General features: G+C 39.7%; 1 protein-coding gene across 1 annotated transcript in view; it reads left to right on the top strand.

Moving 5' to 3' along the window:
- Positions 1-12,818: 12,818 nt before the first annotated feature.
- Positions 12,819-27,151, top strand: part of AHR (aryl hydrocarbon receptor) — a 59,292-nt gene continuing 44,959 nt past the window's right edge. Inside the window, exons 1-2 of the mRNA XM_061469218.1 lie at positions 12,819-13,297; positions 21,071-21,258. Of these exons, the coding sequence (XP_061325202.1) occupies positions 13,242-13,297; positions 21,071-21,258 (244 nt within the window). The 5' untranslated portion in view covers positions 12,819-13,241. The remainder of the gene's footprint in view (positions 13,298-21,070; positions 21,259-27,151) is intronic.

Raw genomic sequence — 27,151 nt, 5'->3', positions numbered from 1 at the left:
TTAACAATTTTAAACAATTATTGCTGCTTCAGTTCAGACAAAATTAATGAATTTTATGATTCTCTTCCACTTCCCCCCCTCCCTAGTAAACAATTGAGTCTATAAAAATAGCTCTCAACTTACAAACTACACCTGTCATTTTCCTTTTGCAAGTCAGTATTATTGATATCTTCTAATTTCAGTCTCTGTAGTTGTTTACTAGATGCAGTAAGATCACAGCAGGTAAAAACATTTTGAAGCATTGCCACAGGAACTCTTAAAAAAATAAAAGTATTTATTTCAATTACATCTAATATCACTTTCCATGTATTTAATTTAGGCACCTTAAGCATTCATTCTTGAAGGTCACAGTTTAATTTCGTGAAGAAAGCAATTTAAAAGGATATTTCTACTCCTGTATTTTTTGCTTGTTTTGCTCTTGTTGCTTGTTTTCCCCATGCCTTTGAAATAACCAGAGTTGTGTGTGATTTCATGAATGTGTCTTTGTGCAGTTTACAGCTGCAGAAAAAAGAAAACACATTCCGATGAAGAGTCATGGAGGTAATTTCAATGACTAATGTGTTTAGCTTTGCATTGTGGCCTGCCTGTTCAACAGCTAGGAGTTAGATAAAAGAAAGCAATGAAGGAAGAGTTAAAAATATGAGAAAGAAAGCTAAAATAATGGTACGGGTACAACTTCCCCACACCTCTGCTAAGCAACAGAGAAAGTGCTTGCAAATTTGGTACAGTGCGATAAGAGTGGCTGGGCAGAATACAACATGGATAAGGCAGTAATCCTCAGATCAGGGCAGAACAAAAATCTCAAGAATCCTTCAATAGGAGGAAGTTTGAAAACAAAGGAGATACTGTCAAAATATGCCATAGATATCTTCTCAAAACAACAAGGTGATTTTTTGTTTGTTTACTTTTCAGTGGTGGGATTTGCTCACAAAGAGGATTTATTTATTTATTGCTTTACCTAAAGGCTTTTTACTTTGCGAAAAGCAATATAAATTTCTCTGTTTCTAAAGCCCCCTGTCAGTGCAAACATGCTGTGACAAGCTCCCCCAAGGGAAGTCCTGTAGGGTCCAAATCCCAGCTGAAATTCCTGAGTGAGCCATGCTGAATGTTTGAGACTGTTACCTGATTGCTGGCTGGATTGACTGAATTGCAGAATACTGACTTGAAAGGTACAAAAGCCTGAGGATCTGTACATCTGGCAGTACAGGTGGCTGCTCATCAAACCAAACGGCACTATTGTTTGTTTCTTTTTCTGAATCCTATCACTCCTTAGAAGCGTATGATGAAATTGCAAAAGTACTCATCATTGATTAGCTTCTGTTAACTTTATTTTCAGTAATATCTCTTCCTGGATTGCATTTAGAACACTGAGGTGGAGTACTCTGTAACTGATCCCTAATCCAGATACACACACAGCACACACTATTGCTATAGGTGTTTCTTCTTCCAGTGTAAACTGGAAGATAGGAAAAAAGAGAAGAGAAAGAGAGAAAATAATATTTAATTGCGGCTCACCTGATCTGGCCATAGGATGCAACAATCACCTGCTCAGGGACTAACAGCACCCACAGTTTGGATGAACCATTAATTTCAACAGAAGACCTTGCAAAGCAGCATGTTGCTCAGAATTAGCGAGGAGAGCCACTTACCTTAAACTGGAGTGATTTCCAAGAAAAAGTTAGGCTAGATATTAGATAACTTACATGGAAGCCACAGTTTTCTAGAAATTGATATGTTTTTTTCTTCCTATATCACCATTGCAATAGTTTCAGTTACAGGACATGAACAGTGTCACCAGCTTGCTGTCCTGATTATTTTCTTGAAGAACAAGCTTGAAAAGGACTGATTTATTTTCATCTGTGGGTCTCTGTACATTTCTTAAGCTATGTATATTGCTAACTGTGAAATACTACTAAACACTGTGATTTCTGTGGTTTTTACAGATGGAAATGACTGAGCTACTAGAAAAAAAAGTTTTATTTCATAGACATAGGTGAATTAGAATGCAGAGTAGTGTTTAAAGCTTGTTCTGTAAATTATGTCATTCTTATCAAGTATTTTTGAGAACATGTAGTACCTCAGCTTTTTGCATACATGTAAATACAGTGTCAAAGAGGCACAATTAACATAATATACCAAATATTATCAATATTGTCTGTTGTTACACTGTGTGAATACCAAGAAACTCCATCAAATGCCTAGTGTTAATAATAGTAATTCAACAGCAAAATGGGTATCTCATTTTTTCCTTTCCTTCCCCTGTGACATATTGTCACCTAAATCAGAACGATTTGTCCATTTGTAGAAAATTCTGCTATAAGTCTGCATACAGCTTGATGTTGGAAGTTACTGTATTTTCTGACTGCATGTTAGACATACATAGATCTTTGTAGGATAGTTCAATACAGATATATATATATCTCTCATGCGCTTGCACTGCTTATGGACTGCAGTTGTAATAAACTTGGCGAGAACGACAGTAGGTTGTTCTAGCCACCAGCCTAAGCTATCTGGAACATCATCATCAAGTTTAATGTCATTAATCACATATATGTAAAAAATATATTATGGTAGCAACTACTCAGCTGCTTGTGGGTAGACTGTACATAGATGCTGAAGGAACAAATTCAGCAAAGTCAGAGCATCAATAACCTTAGCAGTGATAGAATAGCACAAACACATCTGGAATTCTTGTACTTAGTGTATTGTACTTAATTTTATTTTTTAAAACAGTTCAGGTGATCCACAATCATGATTTTAAGGAAACTGTATTTCCAGCCATCAGGAGCCGTAACATTTTAAGCCATAAATCCTAAAATGGCAGGTTTTTTTATTCTGCTCTGCGTAAAACAGAAAAATTAGAGATGAAGGGTGAAAAAACCCACTGAGCTGTGTTTCTTCCATCTGTGTAGGAAAGGAAAACAAGAGGAAAACACACATAAAGTAACTACCAGGTTCTGCCCTGCTAAAGGTAACTGCCTCATTGTGTCCATTATAAATGTTGCCATGACACTAGTTCAAACTTTGGGACTTAAACAATGGAGATCACAAAACACATATTTGCTATATATTGAGAATGTTATGGAAATGACCTAAATATTTTATACAAGGATAGCGATACATCTTGAACAAACATCATCTAGCCATAACACTCTGGAACATGGACTGCCAAAACAATTGTAGCTGGGGAGAGGTTTCTACAGGAAGCCTAATACCCCCAAGTAAACTTGTTTACAGGTCTACTTTTAGAGAGGCTTTCCTTTTCCAGTTTACTGCAGAAGTACTGTGGGGGGGAGGGGGGAGGTGGAGGTTTTCCTCTGTGCTTTCTTCCCTGAGGGTTTCACTAAGGAAGAATTACTGTAAATTCACAAGATGCTCTATGGAGCCAATAGGTCACAAGAAGACTGTACAGGCACAAGCTGAAGATTATTCCCATATCTTTTCTTTTCTTTGTCCATTCTTTGGACTGGCTGATTCTAGAACATGGGCATAAAAGGCAACATCTACCTAGAAAACTAAGTAGAGCCTAGATGTTGGCAATGACCCAGATACTGCAGCTCAGACATACATACACTGTTAAATTCGTAAAATTCCTTGTATGGCTTTCTGCCACTGCAACTGCAGCCATTGAAAACTCTGAGGTCTTTTTAATGTAACAACATACTGATCACTAGATCCTACAGTGACTTCCTAAATGAACTATTAAGAAATAGTAGCTTCCATGGTTCTATGAGCTACTAATATAACTCTGATTTTCATCTTTTTTTATTTTTCAGATATTTGTTATGCCTTCCTTTTGGCATAAGTTTCTCCTTACCTGTTACCAATTTTCTCTTCAACAGCCACTCTTTTAATTATTGGTTTATTGTTATTTTTGGATTTCCTTGTCTGCTGTGCTTATTGTCTTTCCTTTTCATCAGTTTAATCTTCCGGTTCAATTCTTGTTGCATTTCTAGGAATGTACTGTATGAATCCCAGTTCTAGAGACAAGACTCTAAAAGGCCTGTGACTGATAAAAGGCCACAAGACTTTCTGGTTATTAAACATCTCAAGATTGTACAGAGATGCTTAATTACTTTTAGCAATTAATGAATACATAATTTCACCAAGAACAACATGATATTTTCTTATTAGTGAGCATGCATAAGACTATTTGCCAGATTTTCAGATCTGATGGAATTAGGCAACTGGATGAAATATAAACTCAATTCACTGCATATTACTATAACTATTTATGTTTTTAGTAGGGATAGTAAGAGTGATTACTAGAAAATAGAAAAAAATAAAGTGTAACAGACTCGTTGCATTTCATTCAATAACTGCAGTAACTGAAGTAACCTTCAGCTGCAACTCCTGATTATTTTAGCACTGAGGTAGTAACAAGATCAGAAATTATTCCTCCATCTCTAGAAACACATTTAAATCACACCAGTCTTGGGCCATTATCCAGACCATGGGCCACCTTAAGCCAAGCCTGAAGGTTAGCTGAAAGGTTCAGGCAGACCAACCTGCAGCTGTTTGTTTGTTTCTTAACATAGATGAGACTGCCTCACCCAATTTTTGTGATTATTGTTTGGTTTCTTTTCAAATACTACTCCAAAGTATTGTAATGTGTTTCTTGAAAGGATTATCGACTACTTTTTAAGGACCATGTATCATGCTGCACATTATAAAGAAACCTCACCCTTAATTTAGTAAAGTGGAAGAGCCCAGATCCAAATTTACCAAGTATAAAATCAAGGGATTCTTATAAGAGAAATCCTGGATGAAAAATTAATGCTTGCTGGAGTCTTGCTGCCTCTATCCTTTTTAGTAAGCCCTCCTTGCGAAATAAGCTGTGAACTGGCTCCAGATACACACCCTCAGAAAAAAAACAGCAATATTTTATACCTCTGAAGTGAGCAACTTTAAATCTCTGGCAGATAGACTAGATAGCAGCTCCATTGACTATTCAGGGGAAATGATAAACTTCTAAAGTTTTGTGATATATTGGTGATGCAATCTATTTTAGCTATAGAGACACAGTAAGAATATTTGTGTGAAACACTAAAGAAACTGAAGTTCTGAACTCTTTGTGCTGAGATCTCTGGAATTCCTAAGACTACTGATGGTCAAAAAAGCAGTGGCACCATGTAGGTTTTGAAGCTGGTTTTATCTACTGTTTTTCACATGATTGAAGACACACTAAAATTGAGCACTTCTTTTCTGAAAGATCTTTTATTACAAAGAATGTCCATGATAGCTTTTTTTCCAACTTCCACTCTTTGTTAGGGACTTTACCAAGTTAGATATATATGATGCAGAATACAAATGAGAAATAAGGCAATTTGCTTCAGAGGAAACAGAAGAACAACTTTTTTCACTGTACAGATAATTTTCTAATTCAGTATCATCAATGATATTAGTGTAAACAGAAAAACCTTTAAAGAACATTCTGAACTGCAAAAGAACACTCTAGACACTGGCCTGGTTTCTTGTACATCTATAATATACAAACATTTAAGAGACAGCTTCTGCATAGCTGAGATTGTTAAAACCTTACTTTTCAGACAGCACCTGAGGCTCTACATTGAAGCTGATGCTACATAGCTAGTTGCGAAAATTAACAGGTAAGTCACTATAACTGAGGAGGTAAGCATTTATCTTGCGTGTAAGACACATTCATTAGAAGATTTTCAGAAGACTCATTACCAGCAAGTGTTAAATACTACAAGTTACTCTGTGGGCCAGGCTGAATTCAGAGAACCAGAGATAATAGGACTATAAAGATGATAGCTAGCAACAGCTGGGGCTTGCTTAGGGATTCATGTAAACACAGTCTGGATAGGACACTTAATAGGATAAATAATTGGGGAAAAAAGGGTAAAGCAAACAATATATCAAATGGTGTAGAATACAAGTGTTCAAGTCTTTCCCATAGCAAAGATACCTGCTCCTGTTACCCTTTTTCCAGTGTTACTCTTTACTCTATGTAATGTAGTAGCTCCCTGAATACACGCTAGCTTTAATTCTCCAGAGACAGTTGCTTCCCTAGTTTTCTGCCCTAACAGACTGACTGTCCTCCCTCCTTCACTTCCTTAGGTGTCAATCACAGCTGAAGTTTCTTCTTGGAATGACAGAAAGTTGTGGTCACTCTGGATGGGAAAAAATGTTACAGGTCTAAATTACAAAACCTACAAAAATGACAATTGCTCATTGAGAAATAGTGTCTTAGAATTAAGCCCTGGACAAGTTACCCATGGAGGCTACAGCCTCCTTGTGACAGAAGGCTGAAAATGATGGGTTGGGCAATTAGCCATCAGGTGTGACACAAGGTATAGCTCACTATGCTTTTGAAGACTATGGACTCAATGAATGACTGCATTCTGTATGATGTCAATGAAAATAGTCTGAATGGAACTAACACATATCACATTTTTGTTCCCAAGCAGGTTATTTCCTGAGTAGGTATTAAAATCACTGTGTTTGGGCTTTCTTTTTTTTGTTTGTTTGTTTGTTCTTATTTATTATTAATTACACCTTATGTTCATGGAAATCACTCTCTGTAATTATACAGACTTAATTATACTGATTTACTTTGTTACTGGTTTTAGCCTTGGCCTTTGGCATTCTTGTATCGGTATATCTATTTGCTATTTTCTACATTTTTCTTTATGTATACCTACTAGATTTGATAGGAAGTTCTATTAAAAAGAGAGAATGCAACTGCCAGTTAATACGATACCTGTAGTTTGCCTTAGTCATGGAAAGGTTTTATAAGGCTAAATTCAAATTCATGACAACTAGCTATATTTATTAAAATTAGCTCAGGTTTGTTGGTACAGAATTAAACTCTGGCCTGGCAACTGTATTGTCACTTCTAATTTAGGTAATATTTCTTACTCATTAGTCTTACTTTGTGTATACCCTTTCCTCTTAATGAGAGCAGAAAGAGAATTTGCAGGCTACTGAGTTAGCTGTCATAATGGTAAGCTTGTTTCAGGCCCTCTCAAACCACAGGTTTTGTTACATTATAAGCCAATTTAGCAACAAAGCCCTCTTAATAAGTACAGTTCAGCAGTGTTTAAAAAGAGACATAAAATGATCAGCTCTTCATATATTTGTTCAGTGTATAACAGCACAGAAGGTCTTGGTGCAGCAAGATCATATGTTGGTGGAGCTGGATCATATGCTGCCCACATTTGCTGATTGTCATGGTGATTTATTGTTGGAACCAAAACTTTCCTGCTTCCGCACACTAATAATTGTTGGCTATTTGCAACATTCATGGCCAAAAGCATTGGAAATATACTCTAAGGTACCAGTAAATTTAACAACTGGAATGGAATTTCCTGGACATTAAAACTCAGTCATCAGGAGTTTTAAATTGTCCTTTACACAGTTTTGGCATGTTTCCATATCATTCCCAGGGGCAGTTCAGCGATTAGCACATGCCAGTGGTCATCTGCAGTTTGCATGCAGCCATCTAGTTTGGAAAGTAAGAAAATCTAACAGTACTGATCTGATTTGTGTGCCAATGAGCTTCATTGGCAGGGAAGGATCGTGAGAACAGACGGCTTTTGTAGATCCTCATAGTCTGTCAAAAATATCATACAATATATGCAGAAACATAGTTTTCTTGATTTTTCTTTAAATGGGTTTGTATTTGCAGTCATAAATCTTTGTATAATCATGTAACAAAACCAAACTTACCTCTTCTACCAGGAAGGAGAGGAGAAGGAAGGAGTGGCAGTTGGTCATACCAGTGTCTTTGTTAAGAGGCTCTACCAGGTCATCCTGACTTGCCCTTGGGAAGGAATGACTTGTTACCACTGATTACTTTATGGCTCTCAGTACTTGAGTGGGAGTAGATTACATTGGATTAAAATAATGAGTGGCTCTTTACTTTTCAGGATAAAGCCATGATGCTCATTAGGAATGATAATGTAAGACTACTTTAGCTGTATAATAAAATTTACTTTTAATGCTTAGGGGGGAAGAGGGTTGCTGAATGTTTTAGGTGGATGAGGTTAATTAAAGTAAGTTGTTTGCTCTAACTGTATAGCTCTTCAGAACATTTTGGTTTAGATTAAAAAAAAGAGAGCTCTCGAGCTGAAAGACAGTTTCTGCATAAAATCGTTCTCTTCTGCTCATTTCTGTACACAAAAGAAAGCCTGAGAATAGTAAGCAATGTATAGATTTTTATACTTGCTCTATAATGATATTGTTCCTTCATTCCTGTGTTTATAGGTGAAACAAGCTTTTCATTTTACATATCTTAGGATCTGAGCAGAATCATGATCCTGCCTCACAGATGGTGTTTATTAATTTCTCAAATTTTCTCAAAAAGTGGAGAATACTTGAAAACTGTCTCTAAATATGTTTTTCTTCTACTCAGGAAGAAAGTTGAAGCAACTAAGACTATAGATTTCATTGGATTAGTCCAAGTTAATGAATTTAAAATAATGAATATACCATTAATAACAAAGACCTTTCAGCACTAACCATTATGTGAGGATCATAGTCTGCTTGTCCAAACATTAATTATTTTAATTAATTAATATTTTCTTTATATGGCTCTACAACTTCTGGAAATGCTCCCCAAGTTAAGTACTCAATAGAAAACTGGGTGTAATTTTAAACACTGGCATATCAGAAATAACCCTGCAAGGGTAGTGGGAACAGGGAGCCAGGTATGGAGACAGGAGAAGAGAAAAAGAATGTTCTGGTTCTATCCTGTGGTTTCAAAAATACAAACAACAGGGAGAAAAAAAGAAAAACGTTTCTTGTCAACCTAATTGTCATTAAAACTGTGTACCGTTCAACTAGTACCTGTAAATGAGACTTTTACAAGAAAGTCAATATAAAGCAGTGTACTGTTAACCCCACTACTGAGTTTCTTTTTTCTAGATATACTTATTTCTGTTTAAGTTTTAAAAAGTGGGGCAGAATTTCCCTCAATATTCCTGGCTCCTCACAGTAAATTGTTTTTGTGACCTTCCCAGTCACTATAGAATCAGTATGTAAACTATTCACTGACTCTAATTCAACTTTTCTAGATTATTAGTTCCCTGAAATTAGTACAGTCACCTGAGTTACCATAGATATTCTTTCTTAACAGAACAAAGGCATGTGCAAAATAACACCTAAATCAGCAGTACTCCTGTATACCTCCCAAATTTGAGTTGCACAAATCACAATTTTAAATTGCACTCCTCTTTCTTCGTCTCCAGGGAGGCAGAAGAGAAATCATAGATAACCAAACCAGATTTCTTCTGTGTTATTTGCACTGCAAACAGATAGAACAAGTCAGCACACAGAATTAAGCTAAGGGAAGTAAAATTTTGGCTATGGACAGAAAGAGTAGCATAAAGGCTAGAAATGAGTCAGAGATGACCTTAAGATAGCAAACAGTGTTTATAATTCTTACAAATTCCTCCCAAATGACAAGATTTTTGTTGGTCTCATGGTGATCCTGTGAATCTCCAGCCCATTCAGGAATTTCTGTCTGTTTAGTAAAAATCCCCTCTTCCAAAAAGCTCCCAACTTGTGAAATGAGTGAGGGGCCAGGAGGCAGAGCTGAGGATGGGACTGTGCAGGACAGGAGAAGAAATGGGGCAGAACACATGCATGGAACAAAAGAACATCGGTCCTTTTGGAGTCAGGGTAGCAGGTGTGACTGCTGACAAGCAAGAGCTCTGGAAGAAGATGATAACCACAAAGCATACCGGATATGGAAGAATGTCTTCATTAATATGGCACATCACACACACCAGGGATAGGGAAAGCAACCACTCCCTTGATGCACAAACACATTTTTCTTAAAGATCTCATCATTCAATGGCATCAGGATTAATGACTACAAAGGCAGAAAGGCTGGATTTCAGTAATGAGGAGAAAAGTGATCTCTAATGGTTCAAGAGAATTTATTACGGGAAGATGTAATCTTTAGTTCAGACCTAATAATCTGCCTGGGCAGTAGCCTAGAGATAAAATGAGAAGAGGCTAGTTAGAGCTCTATAACACACATGAAGGTGATCTGCAGAGGAATAAATCCTTTTAATTGACCACATGACATCAGTCACAGTCATCTTTTGCAAGATCAAACATGTTGTTAAACCTGAAAATATACTACTTTAAAAAGAACATTAATAATAAGAAAAACCCAACAGAAAATCTTACACCGTAAAGAAGGCTCCACGACTGCTGAATCATGATTGGATGAGTTTTGCTTGTTTTACACTGAATATGACACAGGATCTCTACTGTATCCAAATTATCAAATAGAAAAGAAAATACTAAGACATGGATTAGGCAGAGCCAGGTGAGGATGGATTTGCAAAAGCTGCAGATACTCTGATATCAAAAATGTTAGGTGCCTGTGTGCAAAAGGCCCCAGTGACACATAAGGAAGTTCACCATGCCGTGATTCTCTGTGCGCTGAACAACTGAAATCTTATATTTGATGTTAAATAGGTGGCTGATCCATAGAAGTGGATTTCCAATAGCAGGTAGTGACAAATGTTCAGAAGATGTGCTTTCTGCCCAGCAGCATGAATTTTCCTTACTTGCCAAATCAGAGAGCTGAAGAATAACCACAGTACCTCCCTGGTGCCATGCAAGTTCCCAGGGCCTCAGAAGGGAACTGGGAGATGAAGTCTATCACGGGAGGCTAAAGCCTGGTTTCTCCTTCATGTAGCCCCTAATAGAGTTGGAGCTGGCAGATGAGACAGTGTAAGTATGGGTATTTCTGACAGTATCTAAGTAGCACAGAAGGTCAAGAAAGAGACTTTGTTCAATCTCAGTGAGGAAGCAAAAGGAAGACTGGAAGCCATTAAATTAAAAATTAGAAGAAGAAGAGCCTTGAACAATAACTGTAAGCTTTCAACGCAAAGATAAAGTAGCTGAAGAGAAGAATAAGCGCAGAACAGCAATTTGTTCTGCATATGGAGTGATCACTGCATCTTTGTATTGACAGAAGAAGAAACCAGTGAGCAGGGAGAGGCTAGGGGTGAAAAGAGTACTGAAAGCGATTGGACAGTTTTGGCTGGAAGAAACTGTGCTTGGATAGATGGATAGGTTTGGAGTGCGTTTATTTCCAGTTTCTGCCCTAAAATCAAAAGAAAGTGGCTGGAGAAGGAAGACATGGTGTACAGTATTGACCATGGTTGTATTTGTGTGCTTGTTTCGTATGTGTTTGTTTGTTTTTTCCAGGATACTAGAAAGTTCTTGTGAAGAGAGGAGTGAAGAACTGAGGAGTGACAAAAGCTAGTGAATAGCTGATGTCCTCTGCAGAGGTGTTTGGCCAGGAATGTGGCAGGAATATGACTGCAAAGCACCGACCTCATGAGGTTCTTTAACTGTATTTTTTCAAAAATCTTGTTTGCTGAAGACATATTTTCGAAACATCATTGGGTTAACTCCTGCCGTACTAACACGAACCTTAACATCATTAAGGTTTAGTCAAATTAATTTTATCTGCATATCTTGGCTCAGTGTACTTTGCATCTGAGATAGCTTCCTAGGAGACTAACTCTGAGCAAATTAAGCCGGTGAACAAGAAAGCGCTGTGCTACCGAGCCCCAGCGGAGGAGGAGCGTCCGCAGAGCACATCCGAGCACAGGCACGAGCACCGGCACCGACTGCGAGGCGGGAGCCACTCTCCGCCCGCTGGTTGGCTATGGCCGGGCTTTGCGCAGCCCTTGTTTTCCCCGCACGTTAACACCTGGGCCATCGCTCATCACCTCCACGAGCAAAGCGGGGCGGAGACGCTCGCATGCCGGGGGCTTCGGTCACCATCGCGCCAGCGCCCGGGCGCTGGTGCAGCGCTGACGGCCCGACCAGGCCATGCGGACGGACGGACAGGGGCCAGCACCACGGACACTGCCTCAGCCTCCCGGCAGCCGGGCACGGGCGGATCCGGCGGCACTGAACCGTGGCGACACCGACGGGCCCACAGCTGCGGTCGCTCTCCGGCGGCTGGGCACCCCGGGTGTGTTCGGTGGGAGACAGAGGAGCTCTTCCAGGCTCTCTGCCCGCGTACAATGTGTTTACAAAGGGTGACTCCCAGGCTCCCGAGTTCAGTGTTGGAACTAAGTTGATCGGGATTATTCCGGGGGAAGGAGGAGGAGGAAAATGGGCGGGAGAAGCGGCGGCAGGTCAGAAAAGGGTCCCCGTGGGTGTTTTATTTGCCAACAGTTAGGCAGTATCTCGTACTTTCTTTGCTGCTCCTTCCCCTTAAAGTAAGTGTTTAGCTTAGAACGCCGGTATAATAACTCGGGGATTTATACCCTAACAAGACAGGAACTGCGTCCTCCCCCGTGGATGCCACGGGCGCTTGGCGAGCAGCAGCAGTGTGCCCAGTGACTTCCTTCTTTCCCGTAGGTGCCCCGCTGACCCTGTCCCCGGTGGAGCCTGGTGTGTCCGTGTACTCCTGACCAGGGCTCCCTCACCCCTCTTTGGGAGGGCCGCGTGCTATCTCCGGTTTCTCTGCTGGAGGACCCTGCGGTCGTCATGGTTTCAGCCCAAGGGAGATGAGGAGTGAAAGACACAAACCCCATCGCTTCACACAGGTAGCATCCGCCTCCAACACCGCCCCCGCAGCGCCTCCGTCGCGGTCCCCCCACTCCCGGCACCCCCGCCGACACCGCCCCTCCCCGCGTGACCTTCCCAACATGGCGGCACAGCCGCTCCCTCCGCCCGCCGCCGCGAGGGGCCTCCCCGGCGAGGGGGCGGTGGCCGATCAACCGGGCGGGGCGGGGCGGGGCGGGGCGGGAGAGCGGCCGAGTGGCTGGGCTGGGCGGGGTGGGCCGGGCCGGGCCGCGCACACTGTGGGCGCTCGGCCAGCAGACGGCGGCCGCGTTGGGGTGCAGAGGGTGTCGCGCACTGTCCCGCCGCTGCAACGGGAGCCGGCCGGGAGACGGCGTCCGCTTGGCAGGGCAGACGCGGGGCGAGAGGCGCTGGAAAACCCTGGCCTCCCCCTACACCTGCGCCCTCCGGGGGCGGTGAGTGGGTGTAGCCGCCGCCGATCACCTGGATCCCCACCCCGTAGCGCCTCCGCCTCTGTCCCCGCCCGGCTGGGGAAGGCGCCGCCGCCGCTGGGAGTGAGACCGGCCGCGGGCAGCAGGGTTGGGGCGCGCGGGTGAAGCAAAGCGAGAGCTTGCGGCGCCGGTGGGGCCCTGACAGCCGGGGCGAGGCGGGCAGGAGGGCGGCGGCCCCTGGCCGTTGGAGCCTGCGGCGCGGGGCAGTGGAGTCGCGGCAGGATGAACCCCAATGTCACCTACGCCAGTCGCAAGCGGCGGAAACCTGTGCAGAAAATGTAAGTGGCCCCGAGGGGCGGGAGGGGAAGGAGGCGGACAGGGGAGACCGGCTTTCTCGCGGCTCGGCATCGCGCCGTGGAGGCCCGGTGGGGGGCCGGCCGGTGCACGGTGCGGTGCAGGGGGTGGCGCCCAGGGGTGCCAGAGGGGTTTACTGATTTTAGCTTTGTTTCTTTAAAGAGAAAAGGGGTGTCGGAGCGCGGAGGGTCGGGGCTGTGGAAGGAGGGAGCTGTGCCGGCAGCGCGGCGCAGCCGGCTGACCTACATTGGGAGGCATCTGAGGTGACTGCTCCGAGCGATGCCTGCTCTCGCCCCACCGGAGCGGGTCCCGCCCGTGGGGCCTGCCGGTGGGTGGGCGGGCGGGTGAGTGCCGCGCTGTCTCTGCCGCTCTCCCCGCGCTCCGGTACTCCCGGGCCGCTCCGCTCCTCTCCGCAGTGCTGCGCGGCTGCCGGCGCGTGTCTCTGCCGACGGCGCGGGGTCTGAGCTACGAAAGGCTCGGCCGATTCCCACCCTGCAGGGCTGTGTTTAGCCTGTTTCGGAGGGCTGAACCAGCTTTAACCCCCTGGTGCTACAATACGTGTTATTTGTTCAGCTCCAAACAAACTCAACTGCTGAGACCGGTCGAAAGAGGGGGAAAGAGGAAAAAAAAAAAAACCAACAACAAAACCAACCAAAAAATGTCTGTCCTTATGGTGGCTGTTTGTTGTATTAATTTATCATTTTGAAACTCTAAGATCAGCTTAGCGCATGAGTAATTTCATATTATGCACCTGCTTTAGGTTGAGTTCCAGACTTTGAAGGCTCCCCTGAAACGCTGGCCTCAGGAGAGTGTTTTTCCAGGCTAGGGGGGATGCTTAACTTGTACTTTCAACTGAAAGTCAATAATCTATAGCTCATAAACTACTACTGAGTTGCAAGAAAACTAAGCAAAGTTCAAAAAATCCCCGTGTATTTCTGTGGGGTACTTTGGTACATGTAAAATAACTGCCAAGACCTCAAAAGCGTTGAAGGAGAGAATGACAAATATTTAACAAAGTTCTATTGTGAATTACATGTTTTTAGATTTATAGCAGACAACTGTCCTGGGGGGGAGGGGAATTAGCTTGAGTGCTTGCTTCTTTACGTTTGGAGTCGTTAAAATGAGTGCATGTACATAACTGGGGCTTCACCCTGCAAATTAACACAGAAAGCCTAAAAGCTTGAAAATCCCCTTGCTAGAAGATACATTCCCTATGAAAACAGCAATGTTTGCTTTTTTGATCGTTATTTTCCAAGGAAAAATGTAGAGGTACTGGGTTAAATTCATTCTGTAGGTGTGGAAGAATGATTAAGAAGTGAATGTGTTTTTCTCATGAAGAAATAAAGATATATTTGTGGTATTTCTGGATTAGCAATAACTAATGCAAATAATTCTGGGGTTATGATTGTGAAAGGGTGAGGTGTTCTGCCTTACTGGTAAAATTGCTGTTAAATTCTGGTTAGTCTTAGATGATGTGAAGCCTTATGGTAGTATCTACATACATAATCCTTTTCCATGTATCTCTTCTTCATGTAAGTTAGCCCAGCTTCTCTGGTTAGTTGAACTTGAAGCCTTTTTTTATTACTAATGGATCTGTTTATCTGTAAGGGACTTTACCCTTTAGGACTAAAGGAGAGAGAAGCATGTGTTTCTTCTTAAAAGTATTAAAATAGTTTGGTGCCTCATAAATTGAAGTGGAGGCTGGTAACTAACCCACCTTTCTTGGGTTGCTAGAGATTGGTTTTATGCAGGACAAAGTAATTTTGCACATAACGTGTATGTGTTTTTTCTCTCCTAAAAATGGCTATGCTCTTTGTTTGCTTTTACTGTTAGACCAACCTTACAGGACATTGCAAGCAGGTCAGAGGGTTCCCATTTTTTACATACATAATTACCATACTTTTAGGCCAAAAAGTGAGAGAGGCAATAAGCTTTTGTAACTGACTGGGGAGGGAGGGAAGATGTACTTGCTGCTGGTTAATAAAGGTTTGACAGTACCGTGGCTTAAATGTGTTTGAGGTTGATGTTTCTTCCCCTGGTAGGATTCATAGCTTCCTCACCCTCCTGCCCCCCCCTTTTCCTTTTTTATTTATAGAAAGGTGATACATTGTTGGGACTGGTATCTTTTATAGAAGAGATTGTTTCTGTAGATAGTTCTTCTAATGTTTTATTTCCGGCCTATGTAACTCTGAATGGAGCATGATAATTGGTAACCTGTGGCAGCAGGCAGCTAGCTTATAGAAATGGAAGAAGCTATTAATATAATGTCATAGTTGCCATGGAAAAAAAATGAAGTGGATTAAATACTTCTTGCTTCAGGTACAAATAACTCCTTAAAGCCATTTTAGTAACTCAATACCAGTTTAAGAAACTTCCCCCCTGCAGCTCCCTGTTTTGGTTATGTGCATTGTGAAGAACCAGACTTAAAGGGGAATCTCAGGCTGTAGACTGGCAGCGCCGAGGGTTGAAATGTGTTGCTTCACTTCAGTAGGGAATTACAGTATCACAGCTGAAAAAGAAAAGCATGGGGGCACTTAACAGGCAACTCTTTCTGCTGTTCATCATCTTATCGGGGGAAAAAAAGTTAAGAAAAAAAGAAAAGCCCAGTAAACCATGTGCACTCCAATTGCATGTACTGTGCTACAGAAATCGCTTTCTTAAAACCTGGGAGACTTTCAGTTTCCTTCCAATGTAATGGTTGAACCCTGCGAGTCCCTCTGGTGGCAGCACGTCTGTGGGGCCCCTCGCCCCCCACTGGAGCTTGGGCAGCAATGGATGGCCTCAACTTTTTGCTTTTTCCTTTTTTTCTTTAGTCTTGAATTCCTTTTCTCTGGGAATTATTGACTGACATGCTGAATTAATGTAATAGTATTGTAGTAGGAAGAATAAAATGCAGGTTTTATGGAATTGGGGATTGCTGCAGATAGACTAATATTAGGTAAAGGATATTAAATAGATGTAGCTTCACCCTGTAGTTTTTATATTTTTCTGCCTGCTAGCTCTGATTTGCCTTGTTTTTCTCACTCTTTTCTCAGTTCTCAATTCCAATAGGAATTGTTTTGCACAACTACCTAAACAAAAGACAAGGAGCGGGTTGGGGAGGTGTAGATGTTTCGTACTATGCAGGCATGAAATGCATGATGGCATGTTTCTTTAACATGGAACAAAACCACGTTGTAATGCTATCTTAAATGTATTAATGATATGAAATACTTGAGAGAAAAATGTTTGACTGATTGAGCCTTGATTTTGAGTAGCTGTAGTAATGTCAGAAAGCAATGCAGAGATATTTTAATGTAAAAAAAAAAAAGTATTTAGTATTTATGTAGTCTTTCAAGACAAACAAACAAGAAGTGCCAGAACAAACTTTTAAAATGGAAGTTCATGAGAAAAGGAAAAATAGTCATTAAAGATTCTTTTGTGTAAAGCAGGATCTGCTACAAACAGCAGCTTGAACCTCTTTTTTGAAAAGGAGGCAATAAAACTGTTACTGCATGTAAAATAGACTTATTAGATATAAGTGATAGCCTTGCCAGTCTTGGGGTACCTACATATTACATGTGGACTGCTACTTAAAATTCACTGGTTTTAAGGCTTGTGAGGTGGCTTTGGTTGGTTGATTTTTGGTCAATACTTCTTGCAGATGAATACTTTTTAGAAAGAGAACCTGAAGCAAATGGGGGTAGACAGATGTAGACATCATGGTCAGTAGATAGGAACATACTTTTTTTTTTTCTTTTTTTTCCTGTTTCAAAACAGCTTTGGGTTGTCATCTTGAACAGTAATAAAATATGTTAAAAGCAAGTGTGAAACTTTAATTCTTGATTGGTGTTCTGGCTGTCTCTATCACTCTGGTGGAGTCCTTCATACACCAAAACAACCTGAGCAAACTATGACATTGTTTACTAGTAGAAGACAGTTGCCCGGCATCAGATGAGTAGCACACTGCTGATTGAGGTGGGGTTTGCTTTAGTAAAAACAACTTTGTCCTTCCAGTGGCCTAAGTCTTCTCTGGCTTTACTGCCTGCTAAAGAAGTCACTGGAAAGGGTCTCATGCCCCTTCAGGGTGGGCTGACAACAACTTTTGGTTGATGAGGTCAATAGTCTGTGTTGTATTTGTTGCTTTGAAAGGAATTGTTAGCTGAATTTTCAGTAATTGTAAACTTGCTGTGGGAGAGAAGAGTAAATGCTTAGAAGTATTTTTCAGTTGCTTAAGTAAACAGAATTTTGGAGGATATCACCTATTGAAAGACCTGCTTAATGGTAGCTCTTGCATTTCATATACCTGACCTACATTGAATTAAATCATATAAATAAGAATAACATATGTTATTGCATATACTGCTAAATGAGATAACAAATATACATAGCGGTAAGGATTAAATCCGTTAGCTAGATGACATGTATACTCTTATATCCTTCTTTCCTAAGCAATAAAATGGTTCTGATGAACTTCAAATTCTATTTTTTAAAATAGAATTACTTCTTTTAACATTTAGCTGTGTCCTTAGTGCTTATCTTGCACATTATTGTGTTTCCTGACTTAATTCCACACTTCAGTATTGCTAATCATTTACCATGCCTTTTAGTAATTGGGTTTTGATTTTTCTCCTTTTCACAGTTTTTGTTGTCATATTATGAAAAAAATAAATTTGCGTTTTCATTTTCTTAAAGAACTGCTTCAGTGTCCCTTTAAAAATACAAAATATCGTGTAAATATTAAAACTTATTTTGGCCTTTTCATAATAATGAATACTCAGGTACTGGTGCACTTCCTTTGCAGTAATTTGGTGCTGTTAATGTCTGTAAAGGTGTACATGGTAAGGATATGTAATGGAAAGTTCTGATTAAGTATTCTATAGCAAACCTGTGAAAATACTGGTCAGCTAATGTTATGATGTCAAATCCTTTAGAACCGTAATATAAGAGTGCTTGCTTGTCTTGCACTGTTGGATGATAAGGATTGTAGCTCATTTCAGAGGCACTGAGTGTGTAGAGACCTCTGGCCTTTGATTAGGGAACTCAAATTTCCTGTGAAAGGTAAAAGATCATGAACTGAAAGATCAGCTTAAAATCCACCCCCTCCGTTAGTCCTACCCCTACCCCTTATATTTTTTAAATTCTTTTAAATAAAACACATACCACATACATGGATTTAATCTTGACATAGCATGTAATTTTCCTTTAAGGTAGTTTTCTGCAACGTAGCTAGGGCTGTCTTTAGCATCAAGGGTTTACATAAGTGGATGGAAAATGGTTTAGCTTGCTACTCGCGCCTCCCGGCGCTTCTGCTCTCATTCCCTTCATCACTGAAGGATGCCTTTTTATGCAATGGATTTTAGTTGGGTGACAAGGGGGAAAACTAGGGAAAATTAAGGAAAATCAGTGCTTGTTTTGGAGGGAGAGAGCATGATAAGATTTATGCTGCAAATAATGGTGACTTAATATTCAGAAGTGTTGTAGACTACACTTACAGAATCCTTATGCTTTGAACTAGTTAGGAGTAAGAGAAATCATTAGAAAGTAAAGCAAAACATCAGTCTAACAGCTTGATGAGATAACTACGCAGTTGCATATGGTTTGAGCTAACTTGTCAAAGTGCTTATAGAGGTTTTAAGCAAGTGGAGGACAGTTGTGAAAATAAAAATTGGTATTTAGTGCTTGTTTATTTGGAAAAGATAGCATGCAACAGTTTGCATTGGGACCTCCACTTTTCAGAAGCAGACCTGTTTGATTTGATATATATAACTGATTTGATATATAACTGATTATTATACAACTGTTACCTGCTTCCATTTGGAATTTATTATTCAATCTCTGTTTGTGGCAGTTTAATACATAAAAAGTATAAAATAACTCTTAATGTTACTGGTAACATTTAGTGATTTTTAAACTATATTTTATAAGGGTTATATTTAAATTGTGTTAATCATATGGCTTGTACAAGTAAATATTCTGCCAGAATAAGAAAATGTGAAGAAAGCTTTACTGAATTATTTTAGGCTTAATATTCACATGGGGATATGGTAAGCTGCAGCTCTTCACATCAGGGCTTGTGACCAAACCACACATCTATTTGTCATCCATTGCAGTTGGTGAGGAACCTATGCTTTTTTTCCAAGAGAATTTTCATATTTCTTGATCAATCTGCTTTCCCACTTTCCCAGTATTTTTAGGATAAAGCTCTGCTAGACCTTACCCTGCAGCAAGCTTAACTTTATCCATCTAGGGAGTAAGTAGCTGCTGATGATATATTTCTGTGTACGAACAACATTTTGTGTTACAGCATCTTCCAAGTTTTCAGGCTTCACATAAGGAGTGTGCCTCCTTTAATGTGCAAAACAGCAGTCACAGTGCTAGGGGAAAGGCAGTCAGACTTAAGTGCAAGTTTTTGACAAGTGACACTTGAATACACATATGCCTGTACAAAGAAGGGCTTGATTTTAAAGAAATGTATTAACATTTTGAATTTAACTTCTTGAATTTAGTATGAAATATAATTAAAACATAAAGCAAGCTAAAAATAGGAATGTTCACTCTATCACTATTTATTTGACTGGAAATACAGATGAAATTATTTTTCAGTTTGCTTTCAGCAGTGGCAAAAATAACTACAGAGCTCTTGCAATTTCTCGTTGTAAAATTGATGTAAGGGTGAAGTTTAGAAGCAGACTAAATGAAATACTGAAGAAATTAACTGTTGAATGTCTTCATGTTCAGTATTTTTGTGAGTGAAACATCTTGCAGAGCCAACATTCCTTATGAGAGCTGCATGAATTGGTAGCTGCTGCACAACTACCTCAATTAGATCTACAATACTGGAAAAGTGAGAATGATCACTCTTTAATTAGAAAACTGTTTAATAAATATCATAAAATCCATATGGCTCATGCAGCTAAATGATTTGGTTTCAGTATTGGTTTGTAATGACTAATTGTAATTCAAGTGAACAGGGATTTAAACCTATTCCTAGAAGTCTGTGTATGTGGGAAGGTGTAAGTATTCATGTATCTGGAATTGGAGCTCAGAGTGGGTATGATTGGAAAATTGCAAGTTTGCAAAAGCTTAGTTATGTAATTCATCAGTAACAGGTTTTTTGTTTGTTGTAAGGTACAAAGATGTCTTCATGCTCAAATGGAATGCTTTCAGCCAAGAAGTGACTTAAAGGATGAGCTCAATAGTGTTTACTGCAAAGATTTTTCCCTGCTGACAGAGCTGTATCTCTTGTTTACTTGTGCAGTTTTGTATGCCTTCTTGTCTAGCAATTTACTAAAATGTCTGTTGTATGCAATTGACACTAGCCTGTTCCAAATATTGGCAAAAATTAAAGACCCCTGTAAAAAACCTGTAACATGTAAAAGTGTGCTGTCAAATACATTTGTACAAATATTATGAGATGTTATTGAATCATTTGTAACATGACCATTATGAAGAATTCAAATGACATTTGAGTGAAAGTGTGGGAAGCTTTTTATAAAAACATGTTGAATCTCAGTGGTTTCAAATGTTCATTATGTGTTCAAATAGACACTGTAGCTGTCACTACTTCATTTAAGTGTGTGTGTTGAATGGGGGATTAAACCATTTCAGATTAATTCCACTCCTTTTCCGCCCCACAGGGAAACAGAAGTCACTTGGAAAAAACATTTTGCTTGTTAAGGTTTTAAAGACAATTTGTAACATTAGATGTGGCAGATATTTACCTTAATTTTGGGAAGTGACTTAAGTTTGTATTTTGTTTGGTTTTTTTGCCACAGAGTAAAGCCATCCCCAGCTGAAGGAGTCAAGTCCAATCCATCCAAGAGACACAGGGACCGCTTGAATGCGGAGCTGGACCGCTTGGCTAGTCTTCTGCCTTTCCCTCAAGATGTTATTGCCAAATTGGATAAGCTGTCTGTGCTTAGGCTCAGCGTCAGTTACCTGAGAGCCAAAAGTTTTTTTGACGGTAAGGGTTGGGATTTTATTTGGACTGCTTGTAAAATACTGTTTATACTGTATGCTGATTTCAGCTGTTTAAATACTTAAAACTGTTAAATTTATCTGTATTTTAATGGAACATCCAGTTGCGTGGGTATTTGCAATGTAACTGTATAAAGTAAACTTTACAGTTTCTTGAAAACCAAATATAACTACATACATTTCATGTAAATCACCAGGCTCTCAAAGCTTTGCATTTGGAAGTAATATTGTCCTTAATGAGTCTTCCAGTCCTTTTCTTTAGACCATCAAAGATACTTAAGAAATTTCCTTCTTTTTTTTTTTTCCCCCTTTCTGAGAATTGCCTTCATAAAACTGTTGCTGTTCAAAACATGTCTTTTGAGTTTCTGTGAGTCGTTTTGCGTAATGATGCATAAAAAATGACTTTGTTTTGATACAGTATAATTGCTAGTGCCCCTTCCTATAGTCTCTTGCAAAGGTGATTTCTAAAGAATAGAGGGAAAAGTCTTTCCTGTATTCAGGTCCTGATTAATGCAGAGCATGAGGCATTAAGATGACAGCTAAGATTCTCCAGTTGTGTGGGCAGGTTTTCACTGACCCCAGCCCTGTCAAGGGTAATACAGCAGCACTTGTGCTTCTGGCCTGATTACTACTCTGTATTCTGTTGCACCGCCTTAGAGCTGACTGAAGAATCTTACCCCTCCTTCACTTCTTTAGCTGTCCTATAGGATGAGAGATGCGATGACTGGCCTCATGCCAGTTTCTTCAAAGGCAGAAATAGTCTGGTCCTTTTCATTGCTGGAATAAAGTAGGCAGCTTGTACTTAATAATTGTTCTTTTCTATCAGTCAGTGAAGCTTTATGATATTACACTGAAGATGGACTTACATTGATCAGTCTTAGATAAGGAATCTTGCTTGCATGGAGTTGATATAAAATTGCAATTTTCAAATATTTATTTAACAAAGCATTTTGGACATTAAAATAACCTCTGCCCTTACCAGTTTAAGATTTAGTGTTTCTGCCTCTTGATGGTGACTTCATACCATGGATGAAAGGATTGAAGAAACTTAGCTACCTCAGATAGTTTCACTTTTTCCTGCAGAAATACAGGGTATTTATTTTCATTTATTGTGTCTCAAGGCTAGAGTTGGTGAAATATTTCTAGCAGTGTTTTTTTTCAAATGAAAATATTTGCTCCCATGAAATGAAAGAATTCTTCTGGCACATCAGTTTCATGAAATTGTGTTCTGAAACAAATACAGGATTGCAAGTGTTTTGCCTTAGGTGGGATGAAGTGATAAAAACAAATCTCAATTTCTCATGCAATGGAAGTGCTTGGTTTTTGTTTCTCTCCCCACCCTGACAATTTGCACTTTAAGGTCCTAGAATAAAAGGTTTAAGGCTGTGATTTCTGTGGGGGGGGGGGTGGGGGGGGGGTGGGGGATGGGGGAAATCATGGCTGTAAAGAGACAAAAATCACTTCACACCAAAATGTACATCAGTTGCTTGTTTTTAATTTGAATGTGAAGGAAGTTTTCAGCTGTTGAGAATGATGATGAGTTAGATATATATTAATGGCAGAGAAGTTACATTTGCATTTCAGGTTACACTTTAACTACTATGGATCCAGAACTAAAGCAGACTTAACCTGTTTTTTTCACCTCAGTAGCATACTATTAGGTTGGTATCCATGTTAGATAAACATATGCAGCTAATGTTACCTTACTGGACCACAGCTGTAGAATATAGGGTATTTAATTGTACTGTGATGAATTAAGTAGCAGAATTTTAGTTTGCTTTGCAGGAAATGACTTTTCAGACAGCAAGTAAATGTGTATACTAGGTGCATTACAACAGACTATTTTTCCTATAGTGTCCATAAAATAAAAAAAGCCTGATAAATGTGAAAAGATGAACAATTTGATGTTGCTTATCTTGTGCAAGACATTTTGAACAATGTAGGATGAAGCAAGTTTAATTTATACCTCAGATAAAGAAGCTTCAGTAAAAGCTCTCTTAACCTTTGGTGTTTTTTTTTGCAGAAAAGGGCTTTTTTATATAATTTTCAGGCCTTTGAACTGTAGGACTGTGAATCAGGTTGGTAGTTGGCATCTATCTGAACGTGTTTAAAGGCTAGCATCAATCACTGAAGATAAACAAAAGTAACTAATCTATAACTATGACAGACCCAGTATTGAAAATAAGATTTTGTACTGTTTTAATGTGCTTAAATAACATGGAGTCTATCTCAGTTGAAATTTACCCTCCAAAAGATAAATTGGGTCTTTGAAGTACAGAACTAATCGAAATATCCTGAAAACTCCTAGGTTGGTGTTCCATGATCTGTGCAGTGCTCCTCACAGAACTGCTTTTCTGAAGGAATGTTTTGTGTAGTTATATATATGTGGAAAGCCCTGTAGAGTAAATCTGACAAATGCAAGCGTGAGCACTGATTGTCACCTTGAGTGCCTAGACTGGGCCAACAGGTCCACTTTATTAACACAGCATGCCGAAGTAAAGGGAAACGCTAAATGAATAACAGGATGCAAATGGGGGGGTGTGTAAATTCCTGCGGAAAGTAAAATATAAATGTGTAATCATATGATCTTGCTTGAAAGGAAACCCAAGTTTTTGCTGTAACAATAGATATTTTTTCAAAGAAAACACTTGCGTTTTTCCAAGTTTAAATAATCCAGAGTGAATGTCTGTTTTCTGAAGGGGAAGGGAGTTGGGGTAAAGAACTGTTTTGTGAAAGACATCCCAAGAAGAAGTTACATCAGTTTGAATGAATGTGTGTTACTTAGATGTCTGCAAGGGTTTGTTTGGTTTTTTTGTTACTTTAAAAGCTAAGTGTGTATATCCATACAAGGAAAAAAAACAAAGAAACCCCTTCCCCTGCCCCCAGTCATTAAAGTGGTACAGAATTCTCTCCAGAGCTACAGGCAGGTGAGTGTTTTTCTGTATTGTCAACTGAAACATGCTGAACTTCTGCATGCTTACCATATTTCAAGTCATAGAAAATGGGTGTATGTTCGTTCCCCCCCTTCTAGAACCTCAAAACCTCTTTCTTCTGTTACTGATCCTGTTAAGCAGTTGCTTTCGATTGCTGTAGTTAGTGAAGAAGGTACTGTGCTGCTAAGTGACCCCTTTGTATCACTACCCTTTAGATACACTAGTTCTGTGTGGTCAGGTTAGTCTTAAGTCTACCTCATGTCAGAAGGTTTTCTATATCCCCATGTCAAGCACGGTCTTACATATATAATATATAACTTCGACCTTGTAGTTAAGAAGGAAATTTCTGTCGTGGCTTAAAATATTGTGTCTCAAGTCTGATTCTTTTTTTTATTAATTTATTTTTATTTATTTATTTTTAACATAAGCTCAAAGCTCTTCTGTGGTGAGTCAAAGCTGATGAGTGATTTAAGGTGGTGTCGTTTCTTAGCGGTGCAGTGCTATACCTGCCTGTACTGAAGTGGATTAGCAGTCCTCAAAGTCAAGCAGGTTAGCTTAAATCACTGTTGGAGTATTTATTTTGTGCATGTAAGATAATTCCTGAAAGTGGCTTAAGGCAAGCTTTTTATTTTTAAGAGACTAGGATAAATCAGGCAGGTGACTGCTGACAGTCAGTAAAGAAAGACTTTATATGTTGTCCTGGTATTATTTTACTCCGTTTTGATGATAAGTGCCCATGCATGTGTGCATTCAGCGGTGAAAAATATAAAGTGGAATATGAGACAACAGCTCTTTGTGTAGGTGCAGGTTAGTGTGAGTTCAGCATCTGGAGAACAACTGGATGATCATTTAGGCATAGCCTGTGTTCCCAATGCATACTAAAGGAAAAAGCTCTTTTGCCTCTAGCTTTGGTCCTTATAGGATGAATTGATAATCATTTAAATTCTTTACTGCAGTAAGGAAGAACATTTATAATAGGTCTTCTCAGGCTTTGGTGAAGTGGTTAGATTAAAGTAATAAAAGTAGAGCTTGTACGAACACTTTTTTAATAATAGCAGCATGATTTTTGTTTTTAAAGGTATAGTGAGAATTAAGGAGAAGCTTGCAGAATCTAAAATGAAGTAGCTGTGCCTATGCATATGTATTGATACATTAGAAACAAAATTTAACATGTTGCTTATTAATTATCCTTTCATCCATTTCAGTAAGAATTCCTGTGGTTTAAAGAATGCGTTGGGATTTTTTTCCCCTTCTTGCCTATTGGACAGTATTCTGCAATTACAGAAGAAAGTTTCTGCTCAAAATTAGTTTAGAATTGGTTTCTTATGTTGTATGCAAGTGATTCTGGCAAGCCTAGCAATAACAAAATAATTAAGTATTTTTCCTGTAAGTTTTCATTGCTTAATTTTACTTTGTAATATAATTAACACACATTCCTTGGCATAACGTAGCCTAAATTTGCAGTGCACCCATTGTCATCACATAAAATATACTCTTTGATATAATGCATTTTTTCCTGTGATGCCTGTTGTTCTATCACACTGTGTATTGCAGAGAACGAAGATGTGTATGGCTCCTGCTCTGGAGAGGATAGCTTAAGATAAGATGTACAGATGCCAATGATGGGCAAAGTGGAAGACAGTGTATTTATTCTGTCACATTGAGAAGAGCTACAATGTCTTTACAGCCTAGAGGATATAGATAGCCTTTCTGCTGAGTGTTAGGTGGTGGTCTGAAACAAACCTGAAAGTACGAACAAACTGATTGAAGCTCAGTAAGTTAAGGCCAGGATAATGCAGCAGATGTGACCTCACTTGCTTTTATTTCAGACTGTTTCTATATTTACCTGCCTTGTTTGTCTAAGGCAGCTTTCCTCGTGTATTTTTTTTGAAAGTGTGACTTCCCTTTGGTGTTACCCTCTTTCCCTGCCCTTCCTGCTGCATACATAGACACTCCTGACTCCCAGGTCAGGAAAATCTAAAGCTTTCCAGGGTAGAGCAGTGGAATAAGGCTGCACTTACTGCTTTCAAGTATCTGTGTTGATGCTATATAGGAATTTACTGTTGCCAGCGGATTCTGGTGGGCTTGACTTGTCTTGCTTGATTCATGACTGTCTTGAGCCATTTTTGTATTCCCAAGGTAGAAAAAATGCCATAGTTTGAGAGAGATTGTTTATGCATTTTGTAGAACATTATTGAATTGTGATATGAAGTTAAATGGAGAATCTGCCACATCTCTTGGTGATTCTTCTAGCAGATATATAATCCTGTTAAAATATTAACTGGACTTAAATTTGTTTGGCTTCCAGCCTTGGAAGTTATGTCGTTCTCTATCCAGTTATCTTTCTTGGACTTGGTATTTCTGCTGTGCGTATGAATTCATTTTCACTTTTTTGAATGAGCTGCTGAGTCTTTAAGTCTTACCTGAGAGTGTAGGAGGGGAACAAAAAAAAAAAATTGGGGAAAAAAAAAAATCCCACAAAAGAGCCAACTGTGTTTCCTCTTGTACTCTTCCTCCTGGCCCCAATCCAAAACTATTACAAAGTGTGAACCTTGGAATTGTATAGCTATTTCAGTAGCAGACAGTCATACCATTCAAGTTATTACCTAATCCATGACTGTTCTTCCATGCTGCTGTACTTGTGTTCTCCCCCCACCCCCTGCTCATGCCCACCAACATTTCCCCCTTCTGCCCCTGATCCCCTGAGATTCATACTGAGCATTTGTGGCTGTCTGCTACAGGCTATTTTAGCCTGTATTTACGTAACAGGACATAAGTAGGGATTTAGACTTTGAAGTCCTAAATTCTGATCCTCCAAAATGGTGATTAAGAGCCATGTAGCTGTGACATCACTTTAAACCTCAAACTACGTATGTTTTCACTATCCTGTGCTCATTCTTAGCCTACTCAGAAACTTCTTTTTTTTAGGAGTGCTCTGTCACTAAG

The sequence above is a fragment of the Pezoporus flaviventris genome, unplaced genomic scaffold (assembly GCF_033815535.1).
Source record: "Pezoporus flaviventris isolate CSIRO_AGI_PZ_B2104156 unplaced genomic scaffold, CSIRO_AGI_Pfla_v1 ptg000055l, whole genome shotgun sequence".
Classification (NCBI taxonomy): Eukaryota; Metazoa; Chordata; class Aves; order Psittaciformes; family Psittacidae; genus Pezoporus; species Pezoporus flaviventris.
The sequence above is the reverse complement of the archived record's forward strand: the minus strand, read 5'-3'. Positions and strand labels throughout refer to the sequence as shown.